Source organism: Bos taurus, chromosome 18, assembly GCF_002263795.3.
Source record: "Bos taurus isolate L1 Dominette 01449 registration number 42190680 breed Hereford chromosome 18, ARS-UCD2.0, whole genome shotgun sequence".
In the NCBI taxonomy this organism is placed as follows: Eukaryota; Metazoa; Chordata; class Mammalia; order Artiodactyla; family Bovidae; genus Bos; species Bos taurus.
In genome coordinates, this window is record NC_037345.1 from 56,632,298 (window position 1) to 56,644,485 (window position 12,188).

General features: G+C 61.1%; 2 protein-coding genes across 5 annotated transcripts; both read right to left on the minus strand.

Moving 5' to 3' along the window:
• Positions 1-1,720: 1,720 nt before the first annotated feature.
• Positions 1,721-5,973, minus strand: JOSD2 (Josephin domain containing 2). Of its 2 annotated transcripts, none has more exons than XM_003587284.6 (5): positions 5,854-5,973; positions 5,045-5,204; positions 3,377-3,502; positions 2,112-2,306; positions 1,721-2,001 (listed from the first exon to the last, which is right to left on the minus strand). In XM_003587284.6, the coding sequence occupies exons 2-5, from the start codon at positions 5,188-5,190 to the stop codon at positions 1,902-1,904; spliced, it is 567 nt and encodes a 188-aa protein (XP_003587332.1). In that variant the 5' UTR covers positions 5,191-5,204; positions 5,854-5,973; the 3' UTR covers positions 1,721-1,901. The 2 variants fall into 2 exon arrangements, with proteins under 2 accessions (XP_003587332.1, XP_010813542.1); XM_010815240.4 differs by having other exon boundaries at positions 5,045-5,207.
• A 370-nt stretch (positions 5,974-6,343) lies between these two features.
• On the minus strand, positions 6,344-8,698 carry ASPDH (aspartate dehydrogenase domain containing). Of its 3 annotated transcripts, XM_005219510.5 has the most exons (7): positions 8,574-8,698; positions 8,054-8,198; positions 7,715-7,799; positions 7,477-7,626; positions 7,174-7,394; positions 6,950-7,104; positions 6,344-6,516 (listed from the first exon to the last, which is right to left on the minus strand). In XM_005219510.5, exons 1-7 carry the CDS (start codon positions 8,626-8,628, stop codon positions 6,473-6,475), a joined length of 855 nt encoding a protein of 284 aa, XP_005219567.4. In that variant the 5' UTR covers positions 8,629-8,698; the 3' UTR covers positions 6,344-6,472. The 3 variants fall into 3 exon arrangements, with proteins under 3 accessions (XP_005219567.4, XP_024834516.2, XP_024834515.2); XM_024978748.2 differs by lacking the exon at positions 6,950-7,104; XM_024978747.2 differs by having other exon boundaries at positions 6,344-7,104.
• Between the last annotated feature and the right edge of the window lie 3,490 nt (positions 8,699-12,188).

The window sequence follows — 12,188 nt, forward strand, 5'->3', positions numbered from 1 at the left end:
CTCCTCGTATCCCCCCACCCCCTTGGATGAATCTACTGCGTGGGTGGAGCGTAGCCTGAGGCAGGGGCAGGGAGACACCCCAAGTTGGGGCCCTGCCTGCCTCTCCCTGCCCACAGCCTCCCTGTGCCTCTGGGTCCCCCATTTCTGCTTGGCACCTAATGAGGTGCCCCACATTTGCCTCCTTCTTGCCGTTATGCTCACGCCTCCTGGGTCAGGCCCATGACCCCTAGAGCCATCTCCTGAGTCCCTGACCCTGGTCCTCTTCTGATGTCACCCAGCCTGTCATACCCCTTGCATCCCATCGAGGGCAGTGTGCCCCCCGCAGCCGCTCTACCCCAGGGTCCTGTCTGTTGGAGTGGCCCCATGGTCCCCCAGGGCCAGACCCCGGGGTCCCTCCTTCCCTGCCCACTCCCTCACCCCCAGAGGGTGCCCTGACCCTCTTGTCACTTCTGTTCTGCCCTCAGGGTCCTGGCTCAGCCTCGTCTCCTCCCACGGGGAGGAGCCTCCTCCTGGGCCTCCAGCCTGCCCCCATGTGGCCCCAGAGAAGTCTTTCTGTATCCAGGACCGATCTGCCCAACCCCTGCTCACAGCCTCGCCCTGGGTCAAGTCCAGCTGCTCTCGGAGGCCCTGTGGGCAGTGGGCCTGCCAGGATCTACCCTTATCTCTAATCACCTCCTCAGACAGATACAGGAGAAATCTCCTCCCTTAACATTCCAGGTCTCCTTGGGGGCTGTTTCTAATTCTGGAATAGCCCCTTCCCACTGGCTCCCTGGAGATCCCCCCACCCCCAGCCTTCCTAGAGCCAGCCTTGCCCAAGACCCCTCAGCTCAATCAGTTAAGAATCTGCCCGCAATGAGGGAGACCCAGGTTCGATCCCTGGGCCGGGGAGATCCCCTGGCGGAGGAACCAGCCACCCACTCCAGTTTTCTTGCCTGGAGAATTCTAGGGACAGAGGAGCCCAGCAGGCTGCAGTCCATGGGACATGACTAACACTTTTATTTTCACACTTCCAGCTCCTAGAGGCTGCCTGTTTCCTGGCTCGTGACCCCCCCTTGTCTTCAGACACCCCCAGCCCCCACCGCAAGCCTCCCATATAGCATCTTCATCACCCGTCTTTCTGTGATTCTCCTCTCCTGCCTCTCTTCCATTTTTTTTTTTTAAATTTTTTTGGCTGCACTGCACCGTGTGTGGAATCTTAGTTCCCCAACTAGGTACTGAACCAACCCCAACCCCGCAGTGGAAGCGCAGAGTCTTAACCATACTTCACCACCACCAGGAAAGTCCCACTGCCTCCTTCACTTTTAAGGATGCTCGGGATCATATTGGGCTGACCCAGACCACGCAGGACAATTTCCCGCCTTTGAGGTCTGCGGATTAGCCAGACTCACAGGTTCCTGGATGAGGTCGGAGATGTCTTTTGGGGCCACGACTGCCAGTTGGTGGACAAGCTGGGCGTTGAGAAGTCAACCCTCGCCTTCTTCGTGGGGCTCATCTCCCCGTACTCTCTGGCCTGCACCGATTTGTTTGTTCCTAGTCTCCCCCTCGGGCCTTCAGAGGGTAAGGATTGCATTGCTTTTCCCCTGTGCGTCCCCGCCCCACCCACATGAGGAAACCGACGTCCTGAGAGGTGAGTGCGTCGCAGGAGGTAGCCTAACCCGCTTAGGTCTCTCTGATAAACTGAAGGAGAGGGGTCCCAGGTGAGACACGGGCCAGGCCGGGAGCAAATTACCGGGTTTATTGAGGCAGCAGCGGCAGGAGGCCGGGCAGGGGCGGGGCGTACGGGGCAGGGGCGGGGCCTCCGCTGAGTCCACGAGGTGTCCTGCCCCGGCCCCGGCGCTTGCTCGGAAGGCTGGTCTCGGGGGCCGCTCCGGGCGGGCAGCCGTGGGCCCCTCCTCCTGGGGTCAGTCTGCCTGCAGCCAGGAGCCCTGCTCCTCCACCTCCTTGGTTACCACCAGCAGCACCTCGCACAAACCTTGAGCCAGCGCGGCCGCCAGGAAGGCCCTGTGCGCAGACACGAGGAGGCTGAGGCCTGGGGTGGGTTGGGTGTGGAGCGGGGGACAGGCCGCATCCCCATGGCCCCCGGCCCTGGAGCCGCGCCCCCCACCCCTCACCTGACGCCGTCCTCGTCGCCCAGCACCTCGGGCGCCCGCAGCTTGGAATCCAGGTTGTAGTAGACGCCGTCCACCTGGCGCAGGGCCACCCAGTGCCGCCGGCGCAGGGGCAGGGACAGCAGCCCCAGCGAGACGGGCGACGGCAGGTTCAGGATCAGCCCCAGTACCCGGGGCAGCGCCAGCTGGGACAGGGGCCTGCGGGCCGGGCGGGGACGCGCCGTCAGAGCCCCGAGCCTGGGCGGGTGCCCGCCGGAGCCCACCCAGGGACTCGCCTCCATCAGCCCACCCTTTGCTTCCTTCCACTTACCCTGCTGCCACTCACCCAGACCTCCCAGTCAGCCACCCACCCAACAAGCCACCCTTCACCCTCATCCGCCTGACCATTTGTTACCCATGCATCATGCACCCACCCAGCCAAGCCCCAAGCACCACCTGCCCAACAACTCTACCATCCACTCTCCCCATCCACTCCTGACGCATCTACCGCTGATTCTACCCATCATCTATTCATTATGCACCACCCACCCATCCAAGCCTCCTAGCCATAGAACAGTCACCCACCATCCATGCTCTTCCTTGACCCACTCATTCACCTACCAATGCAATCAACCTGCAGCCAGCCAGCTGGCAGCCCAACATCTCCTCCACCACCCACCCAACTCTTCATCTGCTCTTTCCATCCGTCCATCCAACCGACCATCTTGGATGTTTGGTATCCACTGCCTATCAACTGAGGGCTTCCCAGGTGGCTCAGGGGTAAAGAATCTGCCTGCCAATGCAGGGGACGCAAGAGATGCGGGTTCGATCCCTGGGTTGGCCTGGAGCAGGAAATGGCAACCCACTCCATTACTCTTGCCTGGAACATTCCATGAACAGAGGAGCATGGCAGGCTACAGTCCATGGGGTCGCAGAGTTGGATACGGCTGACTGAGCACGTCACACGTATCAATGATCCATCCTTTATCTATCTTTCATTCACTCAACCACCCACGCATTCATATATCCCATCACCCAACCTACCCATTCACCGTCCACTTACCCATCAATCTGCCTATCATCTATCCATCAGCTCACGCCCTGACTGTCCCTCTACTACCTCCTGAGCCCTCAGTGGGCCAGCCACCCGTTATCAACCGCTGCAAACCCTCCACCCATCTGCCCCTTCTTCCTCCTTCCCATCCACTGTCCCCTCCCCCTGCTTCGTGCCCCAGCAGCCACCGTCCCCCCGCACCCACCCCCATAATGACGCAGCATTATGGCCGCACCTCCTTCGGTCCCACCACACGGCAGCCAGGCCCTGCCCCTGCAGGGCAGCCATGATCACGTTGACGTCGTAGTTGCCGGTGCCCAGGAGGCTGCGATGGGGGTTCAGCCGGGAGTCTGGGGCCAACCTGAGTGGGAGGTGGTCAGGGCCTCCTGAGTTGGGGGTTCCTGAGAAGGCCTCCCCCTCCACCACAGGGCCATAGCGTCCCAGGGTACGTGAGTCACCCCACCATGGGACTCTTCCCTCTCTTCAACCCTGTGCCGACTCACTACCCCCAGCCATGTTCCTCCTGTCCCCCGACTCTCTCATCCTGTCTTCAGCGAAGTAGACCCTGTCCCCCACCCACAGCTCTGCTCAGGCCTTGCCCTCCTCCTGGACCCTCACCAGCTTCCAATCTCACCCCTCCTGGGGGCTCCTTCTACACCCAGCACTGCCCTTGCCCCAGCCGTCCCTGGCACCCTCGTCACCCCAGGAGAGAACCCCAGCCCCCAGGCGTCCCTGGCAGGATCTGGGCCCTGCTGGCCTCCTGGCTCCATGCCCACCCCATTCCTTGCAGCCACCTGACCCAGCACATCTCCTGTGCTCCTGCCCCCCGCCTTCTCTCCAGCTGTCCCCCAGCCCACTTGTCTCTGGGCCCCGCCTCCTTGAGACAAAGGCAACTTTGTTATGTCTCCGGGCCTTTGGGGGGCAAGGCAGGGGGAGGGGCCGGAGAGGGGGAAAGCTGTGTATTCTTTCTCTGTGTATCTGTTTCCCTGGCTTCCCTTAGGGCAGGGGCTCACAGTGGACTCATCTCTGAGTCTCCAGCATGGCTGAGCTATGAAAGAGTTGATTGATTCCTGTTCTGAATGATGGGAGGGGATGAATACATTCTAAAATAATCAGTCTGAGGGCCTGGGACTGGCCTGAGGATGGCAGGGGCGGAGGCATGGGAGGGCTGTGAGCAAGAGATGGGGAGAAAGGGTCGTCTCGGGGCGTAGGATCACACGGGGGACTGACTGGAGGGGAGAGACTGAAGGCTGAGGGGAGGGTCCAGAAGGCAGTGGGGCCAGAGAGGAGGGGCTCAGGCAGAGAGATAACAAAGAAGTGATGTTTGAAATACTGAATAGTGAGGCAGCACACTCCAGGCTGCCAAGAAGAGAGAGCCGTGCCAGGCAGAAAGAACAGCCTGTGCAAAGGCCCAGAGGCACCATGTGGGGCTCATTCAGAGACTAGAGGGCATTTGTCTGGAAGCAAGCAGTGAGATAAGAAGCTGCAGAGACGGGTGGGGACCACAGCACACAGGGTTTTGGTTATCAGGCTGGGGGCGGAGCCTGCGGCTTCTGCCAGGGGTGCTGGGGGAGCCCTGGGAGTTGGGGAGGGGCAGGTGCAGTGTTGGAGCCTTGTGTAGCCGGGACTGAAGGAGATAAACCAGAAGCTGGGAGGTGGGAAGAGAGTGAGGATGAGGGCCTAGGTAAAAGGCTGAGGCCTGGTCAGGGGCTGAGGTCAGCGGGGTGAGCAGACGCCTGGGTAACATCTTGGTTTCTGAGTCCCGGAGTCCAGCCGGGCAGGGGATGGGGCAGCAGAAAGCCGCAGGGCTGTGCCCCGGGCCTTGCTTTGCTCCGAGACCCAGGTGGGTGTCCCCGCCTCCATGAGCCCTGCTTCTCCAGGGGTTGGGGTGGGTGATGGTCACCTCTTGCAGATCTCATCGGCAGCCTCCTGGCTGAAGAGCTGCTGCTGCAGGACGTTGTTGAGGGCGTGCACGGCACAGAGCTCCAGGCGTTGCCGTTCGTGGTACACGGAGGGCGGGCTTGGCTGAGCTCCTGGGGCCTGGGACATGCCGTCCTCGGCTCCTGCTTGGAGGGGTGGGGGGAGAAGGTGCTTAGGAGTCTGGGATCTGGAAGCCCAACCTGCCAGCAGGCCCTCAGGGCCACCGTCATTGAGTCGGGGCTCGGGCAGCCTGAGGGGCCCCTGACTCTGGCGATCTCCTGGCAACAGAGTACCTCCATTCCCTATTTCTAGGAAAAAAGCTCTCTCTTCTCTCGCTTAGCAACAGAGGACCACTCCCCCCGCCCCCCACGCCCCACCCCCGCCCCCGCCCCCGCCCCCGCCACATCCCTAAGTGAATGGGTCCCTGTGGTGGTCACCTAGCAACAGAGAACTCCCCTCCCCTGTCCCTAGGTAACAGGCCTCCTCTCTGGTTACCTAGCAACAGAGGAGCCTCCTCTCCCCCCGCCCCCCAAGCCCCCTACTAGGTAACCAGGCTCTCCTCTGGTTACTTAGCAATAGAGGAAGCCTCCTCCCCGTCTCTAGGTAACAGGGTCTCTTCTGGTCGCCTAGCAACAGAAGACTCCCCTCCCCTGTCACCAACCAACAGAGTTCTCTCCTCCTGTCACCTGGCAACAGGGCCCCCTCCCCGGACACCGAGTAACAGAGCTGTCTCCCCGACCTGTACCCCAACCATGGCGCTCGCCCGCTCCGCTGCCTGGAAATGCCCCTCACCCCGCCTGCCTCTCTGTTCCCCCAAACCGGGGGCTCCCGCATCCCCCTGGGCGGCGGCTCCGGGCTCCGAGAGCGCAGGGCGGGCGGCACCGCGCTGACTGGGCAGGTGGGACGGACTACAGCTCCCGGCGGCCCCCGCGAGCCGGACTACGATTCCCGGCGACTCCGGCGAGAGCGAGAGCTCCTCGTGGAACGTCCGGGAAGCGTGGCCCGGAAGTCCGCTGTCGCCCCGAGAACCCAGGACTACAACTTCCGTCGGCCCTTCGAAGAGTCTCGGAAATGTGCCCTAAATCGGTCCTCTCCTTCTCACAGTTCCACGCCTCCTGCAGCTCCGAAGCTTCTGGGAAACGTAGTGAGGAGGCTCTCGCGATAGCTTCTAGGGGTGTTACTTCCCTGTACGTCCGTTCCCTGGGCTGGCGTCATGCCTAGCGTGACGACGCAGCGTGATGTCACGGAAGGGAAAGTGATCAAACACCAGACCACGCAGGGAGAAGAGCCTCCAATGTTTACTGAGACCAGAGGGATGTCTGGGGACACTGAGGCCAGGGCAGCAGTGGGTCGGTGGTGGTGGGAGGTAAATAATGAGATGAGGAAGTCCTCTTGGGAAGGGGGAGGCTTCTCAGCAGAGATGGATCCCCGGCTTGGAGGGGAGCTGGCAGCAGCCTGCGGGGGAGATACGGGGAATGAAAGGCTAAGACAGAGAGGTGAGGAGTGACAGACACCTGGAAGAAGGAACAGACCACTGTGGGGACGGAGAAAGACCTAGAGGGAGGGACTGAGACTCAGAGGGGAACAGAGACCCAGAGAGGGGGGCCAAAACCTAGAGGAATAGGGATAGACACCTGGCAGGTGGAGAGAGACACATATATGCTAGAGTCCCCGAGAGACAGGGACACGGAGTCTGGGAGAGGAGACTTGGAGAGAGAGAGAGATCTATAAAGACAACGTCGTGGAGAAGAAGGTTCAGGAGACTCAGAAATAAAGATCAGTCGACAGAGACGGAATCAGAACTGCAGACTCAGAAAGCCTGAGACTCAAGCTCCGCCTGGGGCTTGGGGAGAGGGGCCGCTAGTGCCCAGGAGGAGCCTGGCCGTACCCACGAGGCTGCGCCAGAAGGTGGTGACGGTGGCAGAGCCGGTGACAGCGCCTGGCTCTGCGGGGTTCTCTCTGTGTGTGTGCACAGCGAAGCTTTGGCCTGTGGGGCCCGGGGGTCCGCTCAGCTCCACATCCACCACGTGCATGTTCTTGAGGCTGGGGCAAGCAGGGTGGTCAGTCTAGCTGGCCTGGCCCCAGCCCAGACCTCTACTCAGCTCCGCTCACCTGAAATCAGCCACAAGCACCCCGATCACACGGTCGAAGCCCAGGCTGGGGGCGGCCAGGGCAGCCGCCGCCATGGTGTTGGAGTTTCGGGGGGCGTGGGGGCAAAGCCCGCGAACAGGGCCTTCATAGAGCACAGCGCGAGGCCCGGTACTGCGCATTGTAGCCAGGGGTCCCTCGAGCCGGAAGCCATCAGGGTGTGTGGCCATGGTGACACGGAGGCTCTGGAAGTGAGAGCTGGGGTCAGGGAGCCTGGGTGTGCCTGTTGGCCGCCTCTCATTCCCGGGGAGTGCCCCGGGCACTCACCTGGAGGCCCCCGGCTTCGTCCAATCTGGTGATGTCCTCCGCGCCCCACAGAGCCCCCCGGGCCACGAACACAGCGTGGCCCCAGCGATGTGAGGCTTCCAGGAGCTGCCGCTCTGTGGCCTGGTCAGCCAGGGCTGAGGGGGACCCCACCTGGGGCAGATGAAGTGGGGAGCTGAGGTCAGGAGATGGATCCCACTTTAGGGTTGGGTGGCGTCAAGGCGGAAGAGGCGGGGCTCACCAGGAGATTGGCATAGCGCAGGATTTCTGCCCCAGATTCCTGGATTATTTTCGGATGGGCCACTTCCACCACAAGGTCAGGGTGCCTGGGAGACAGGAGAGAGGCGGGGAAGGCCTTGAAGAGGTATTGGACCTCCCCCTAGTCCCCAGGTTCCCTGAGTCTGTGGAGGCCTGTCATGTTTCACTCTGGCCTGGGAGGGGAAGTAGGATGGAGGCTTGTCCTGTTTCACGTTTGGGTGAGCGAGGACCAGAGAGGGTAAGGGCCTTGCCTGAGAGCACACAGCACCTAAAGGAGGCCAGAATAAGAGTTTAAGAGAGTCCTGCTGGCGAGGTCACTGACCTCTCCCCGAGAGCAGCAAGGTTCTGGAGCTGGAGGGAAGGGGGTATGCTCCCCGCCATTCGTCCTGGGTCACGGTTCCAGACAAAAACAAGTTCTAGGCCCAGTTCTGGCCCCTGAGTCAGCAAGTGGGAGACCAAGGACTGTCCTGGGGAGAAGCAAAGAGACTCAGAGGGGGCACATGTACCTACCCAGAGAGAGGGGGACAGGGACTCAGGGAGAGGGGACAGAGACCCAGAGAGATGGGGACAGGGACCCAGAGAGAGGGGGACAGGGACCCAGAGAGGAGGACAGGGACCCGGGGTGGGGGTACACAAAAACAGGTGGAGGGCAGAGAATCAAGAGTCGGAGGACAGAGACCCTGAGGGACCGGAGCCCCATGGTGGGGAGTGGAACATGCTTAGGCAGAATCAGCCAGGCCACAGATCAAGACAGAGATGAAAGGAATGTTGGTGGAGGACACAGGCTTTTGAGGCTCCAGAAAGAGACCTGGGGGAGAGGCCCCAGACAGTCAAGGACTCACCGAGGCGGCCGTAGCCCACTATCCCCACCTTCCTCGGGACCCTGTCGAGGGCCATGCCCTTGAATTCAGTGGTCTGCGTCTGAATTCTGCTGCCTGCTGCCCCTCTCACCACACACAAGAGGTTTGGGCAGCGGCTGATCTTTGGACTCTGACCCTCGGTCCTCTCCCGAACCTTCCCCCTTCCCTGCGGTGGCCCAAAGGTGGGGGTGAGGGGGTGCTGCGTGGGGGCAGAAGGAGGATCCTGGGGACAGTGGGCAAGATGGTTTGGGGTTCTAGGACCCTGCGTTGTGCGTGCCACCCCCCCCCCTCCATCTAGCCTGTTCTTTCTCTGCCTCACATCCTCCTGTCTTCCTGCTGATGTGGAAAATTTCCTCTGCAGTCCCCCGCCCCCCTTTCTGGCCGGCCAGGTTGTCATGGAAACTGCATCCTGGTTGGGTTGGGGGTAGAGAGGGTTGGGAGCAGGGGAGAGGAGATGGTGACGCTGGACTCTGGGCTCTGTCTGTCCCCTTGCTGCTTCTCCTGTATTTCTAGTCACCATCCTTGCCGCAAACCCAGCCACCACCGGTGCCTTGGCACCCGGGTTTCTTGTCAACGTTCCTCCTCAGCATTTTCCTCCCTTGGTTCTCTGTCTCCATCTCGTGTCTCTCTCTGTCCCATCGCTCTCTCCACCTTTTCCTGGATCGCCATCCCTCCAGCTCCCACTCCTGCCTCCTCTGGGCTGGCTACCATTCTGTCCCCAGCTAGGCTAGGCCCTCATCTCCTGCAAAGTCTGAGGGAGGCCTGGCCTGGTCATGCCCATCTCTCTACAAGGCAGCAGGAGCTGGAGTTGCGTTCATCTTAGCTTCAGCGACCCCCCCCTCACCCCCACCCCGCAACCCACTCCCAGCTCCCATGGAAGGGGTCCATTCCTGCAGGCTCTCTACAAACCTGCCTCCTGCCAGTCTGCTCATCCTTCTGTTCACCTTGACTTCTCACCTTTTATCCTCCCCACCCCCAGCCACGATGCCCTTATATCCTCACTCTCATGCCCACCCCTCCCCTGTCGCCACCTCCCATGGCCAAGGAGAAACCTGCGAGGCCTGGGGAGGCCCCGAGTGCCCCCCTACCATGAGCCCCCGCCACTGCGCCTCGAGGGTGCCTGGCATCAGAAATGGCGGAGGCTGCGGCACTCTCGGCTCCCTGCCCCCAACCACCACCTGGTACCCGCTGCAGTGTTGCCATAGCAACCAGGATCGGGCCCTGGAAGAGGAGAGAGAGAAAAAGAGGAGAGAAAAAGAGAGCCTGAAAGAGGGAGCGAGGGAGCCAGGCGTCGCTCGAGAGGAGAGTACCCAGCAGACAGGCTAGACAAATAGGGCCGGGGACCCCAGACACGTTGCAGCAGAGGCGGCTGCCACAGATGATAAGGGAAGAATTTGCTCTAAGAGCCCAAGGTGGGGGAGAGATAAGATTCTGTAGCTCAGAAACAGGCAGGGAGGAGGCGGAGGGCCAAGAGCATGGCCCCAGTCCAGGCCCTCTGGGAGCACACAGGGCCCGGGTGGGGTCTCCGGGGCTTCCAGCCCTCCTCACGCCGCAGGTGCAGTCGTGGACGCCACGGGGGCCCGGCCGTTTTGCGCATGCGCCAGGCCTGTCCTGTTCGCGGACCAGGGTGGGCGCAGGGGAGAAAAGCGGCTGAGACCCGAGCCGGTGCTGGGGCCGAGCCCCGTGTGTGCGCAGCGATGTCTGTCCGGAGCAGTGCCTCATCCTGCTTCCACTGGCCTCTGCTCATCTGCACAGCATGCAAAAGCTGCCCTGAGGGACCCACTGGAGGTTGAAACGCTGGCACCTTGGCCTCCTCCAGCCCCACCAGCATCTGCCCGCTGGCCTGGCCAACCTCTGTCGTTTGCTCCCACTGGCTGGCTCTCATCTCTCCGAGGACTCTGTGTGCGGCCTCTGCCCTCCTGAGCTACAGCGTGCGTCCGAGCCTGCTAAATCACTTCAATCGTGTCTGACTCTTTGTGACCCCATGCGTTCTGGTGGGCCAGGCTCCTCTGTCCATGGGCTTCTCCAGACAAGAATACTGGAGTGGGTTGCCATGCCCTCCTCCAGGGGATCTTCCTCAACCAGGGATCCAACCCACGTCTCTTGCATCTCCTGCACTGGCAGGCGGATTCTTTACCACTAGTGCCACCTGGGAAGCTACAGCATAGCTCCCGCCTACTCCCCCGGCCTGGACTCTGCCTCGTGCCTCTGAGTTAACCAGGCAGAAGTGCAGACCCCTCATGCCCAGCAGGCCCCAGCTGCAGTTTGAGCACCCTTCATGCCCCTCCTTCCCTCCCCTGCCGGCTTTCTCCGGAGGCAGTGTCTCCAATGGGTTTGCAGTGGAGATGGACCCTCTCAGGTTTGGCTCTGTGATGAGCTGAATTGTGTCCTTGCCTCCAGGAGCTGTGAATATGACCTTAGCAGGAAATAGGATCTTTGCAGATGATCTTGATCATGCTGGAGTCTGTGGTCCCCAATCCAGTCTGGCTGCTGTCTTCATAAAGAGGGGTTCCCAAGTGGCTCAGTGGTAAAGAACCTGCCTGCCAAGCAGGAGATGCCGGCTCCATCCCTGAGTCGGGAAGATCCCCTGCAGGAGCGTGTGGCAACCCACTCCAGTATTCTTGCCTGGGAAGTCCCACGGACAGAGGAGCCTGGAGGGCTACAGTCCATGGGATCACAAAACAGTTGGACACGACACAGGGACTAAACAACAACAACCTCATAGAAGGGGGGGAGTTGGGCACAGATATAGAGGAAAGGTGACGTGGAGAAATGGGAAGAATGCCCTGTGGAGACTGGGGTGACACTGCCACCAGTCAAGGAACATCTGGGGCCACCAGAAGCCAGAAGGGGCGGAGAAGGACCCTTCCCTACGAGGGAGCATGGCTCTGCCCCTATCTTGACTTTGGACTCCGAACTGAGACACTAAATTGCTGTAGTTCTGAGCCACCCACTCTGTGGTACCTTGAAAGGGCAGCCGCAGGAAACACCCCCTCCCCCGGATTCCTGCTGTGAGGTGGGAGGTGAGGGGAGAGGACCCCAGAACATGCCTCCTAAGAGGTGCAAGGAGATTAGACGCAATGCCAGGTGCGCTGGGCGACCCAGCCCTTCTCTGGGGCCGTAGGGGTGAAAGGGCAAGGGTCTAAGAGCGCCTGGAGGCGCCAGCTCCCCGCTGACCTTCCCGATGGGGCCCGGAGTTTTCCATCTCCTCATTCAGCTGCCCACCCATGTTCCCTTTTCTCTCTCTCCTCCATGCTTCCATGACCAAAAAATTTTTTACTTTTTCCGTGTTTTTTTTTTTTTTTTTTAAAGTAATTACAGAGCAGGTAGTCGTTGACGCAAACCTCCCTTCAGTATCAAAAGAGTCTGTGGGGCAGGAGAGGGTTGGGGATAACGGTGGGGGGCGGGCTGACGCCGCCCCATCCCCGGCCCACTGAGGCCAGGGCCGGGAGTGGACTCCCCCAGGGCAGGGCCAGGGTGTCCGGAGGCTCTGACCGCGTGGCTGTCTCTTCAGTTTCCAGGGGGTTAGGGGTAGGATAGGGCAGGGCTGGGGGTGGGGGACAGGCGTCAAACTGCAAAAAATGAACCGTAAAAGGA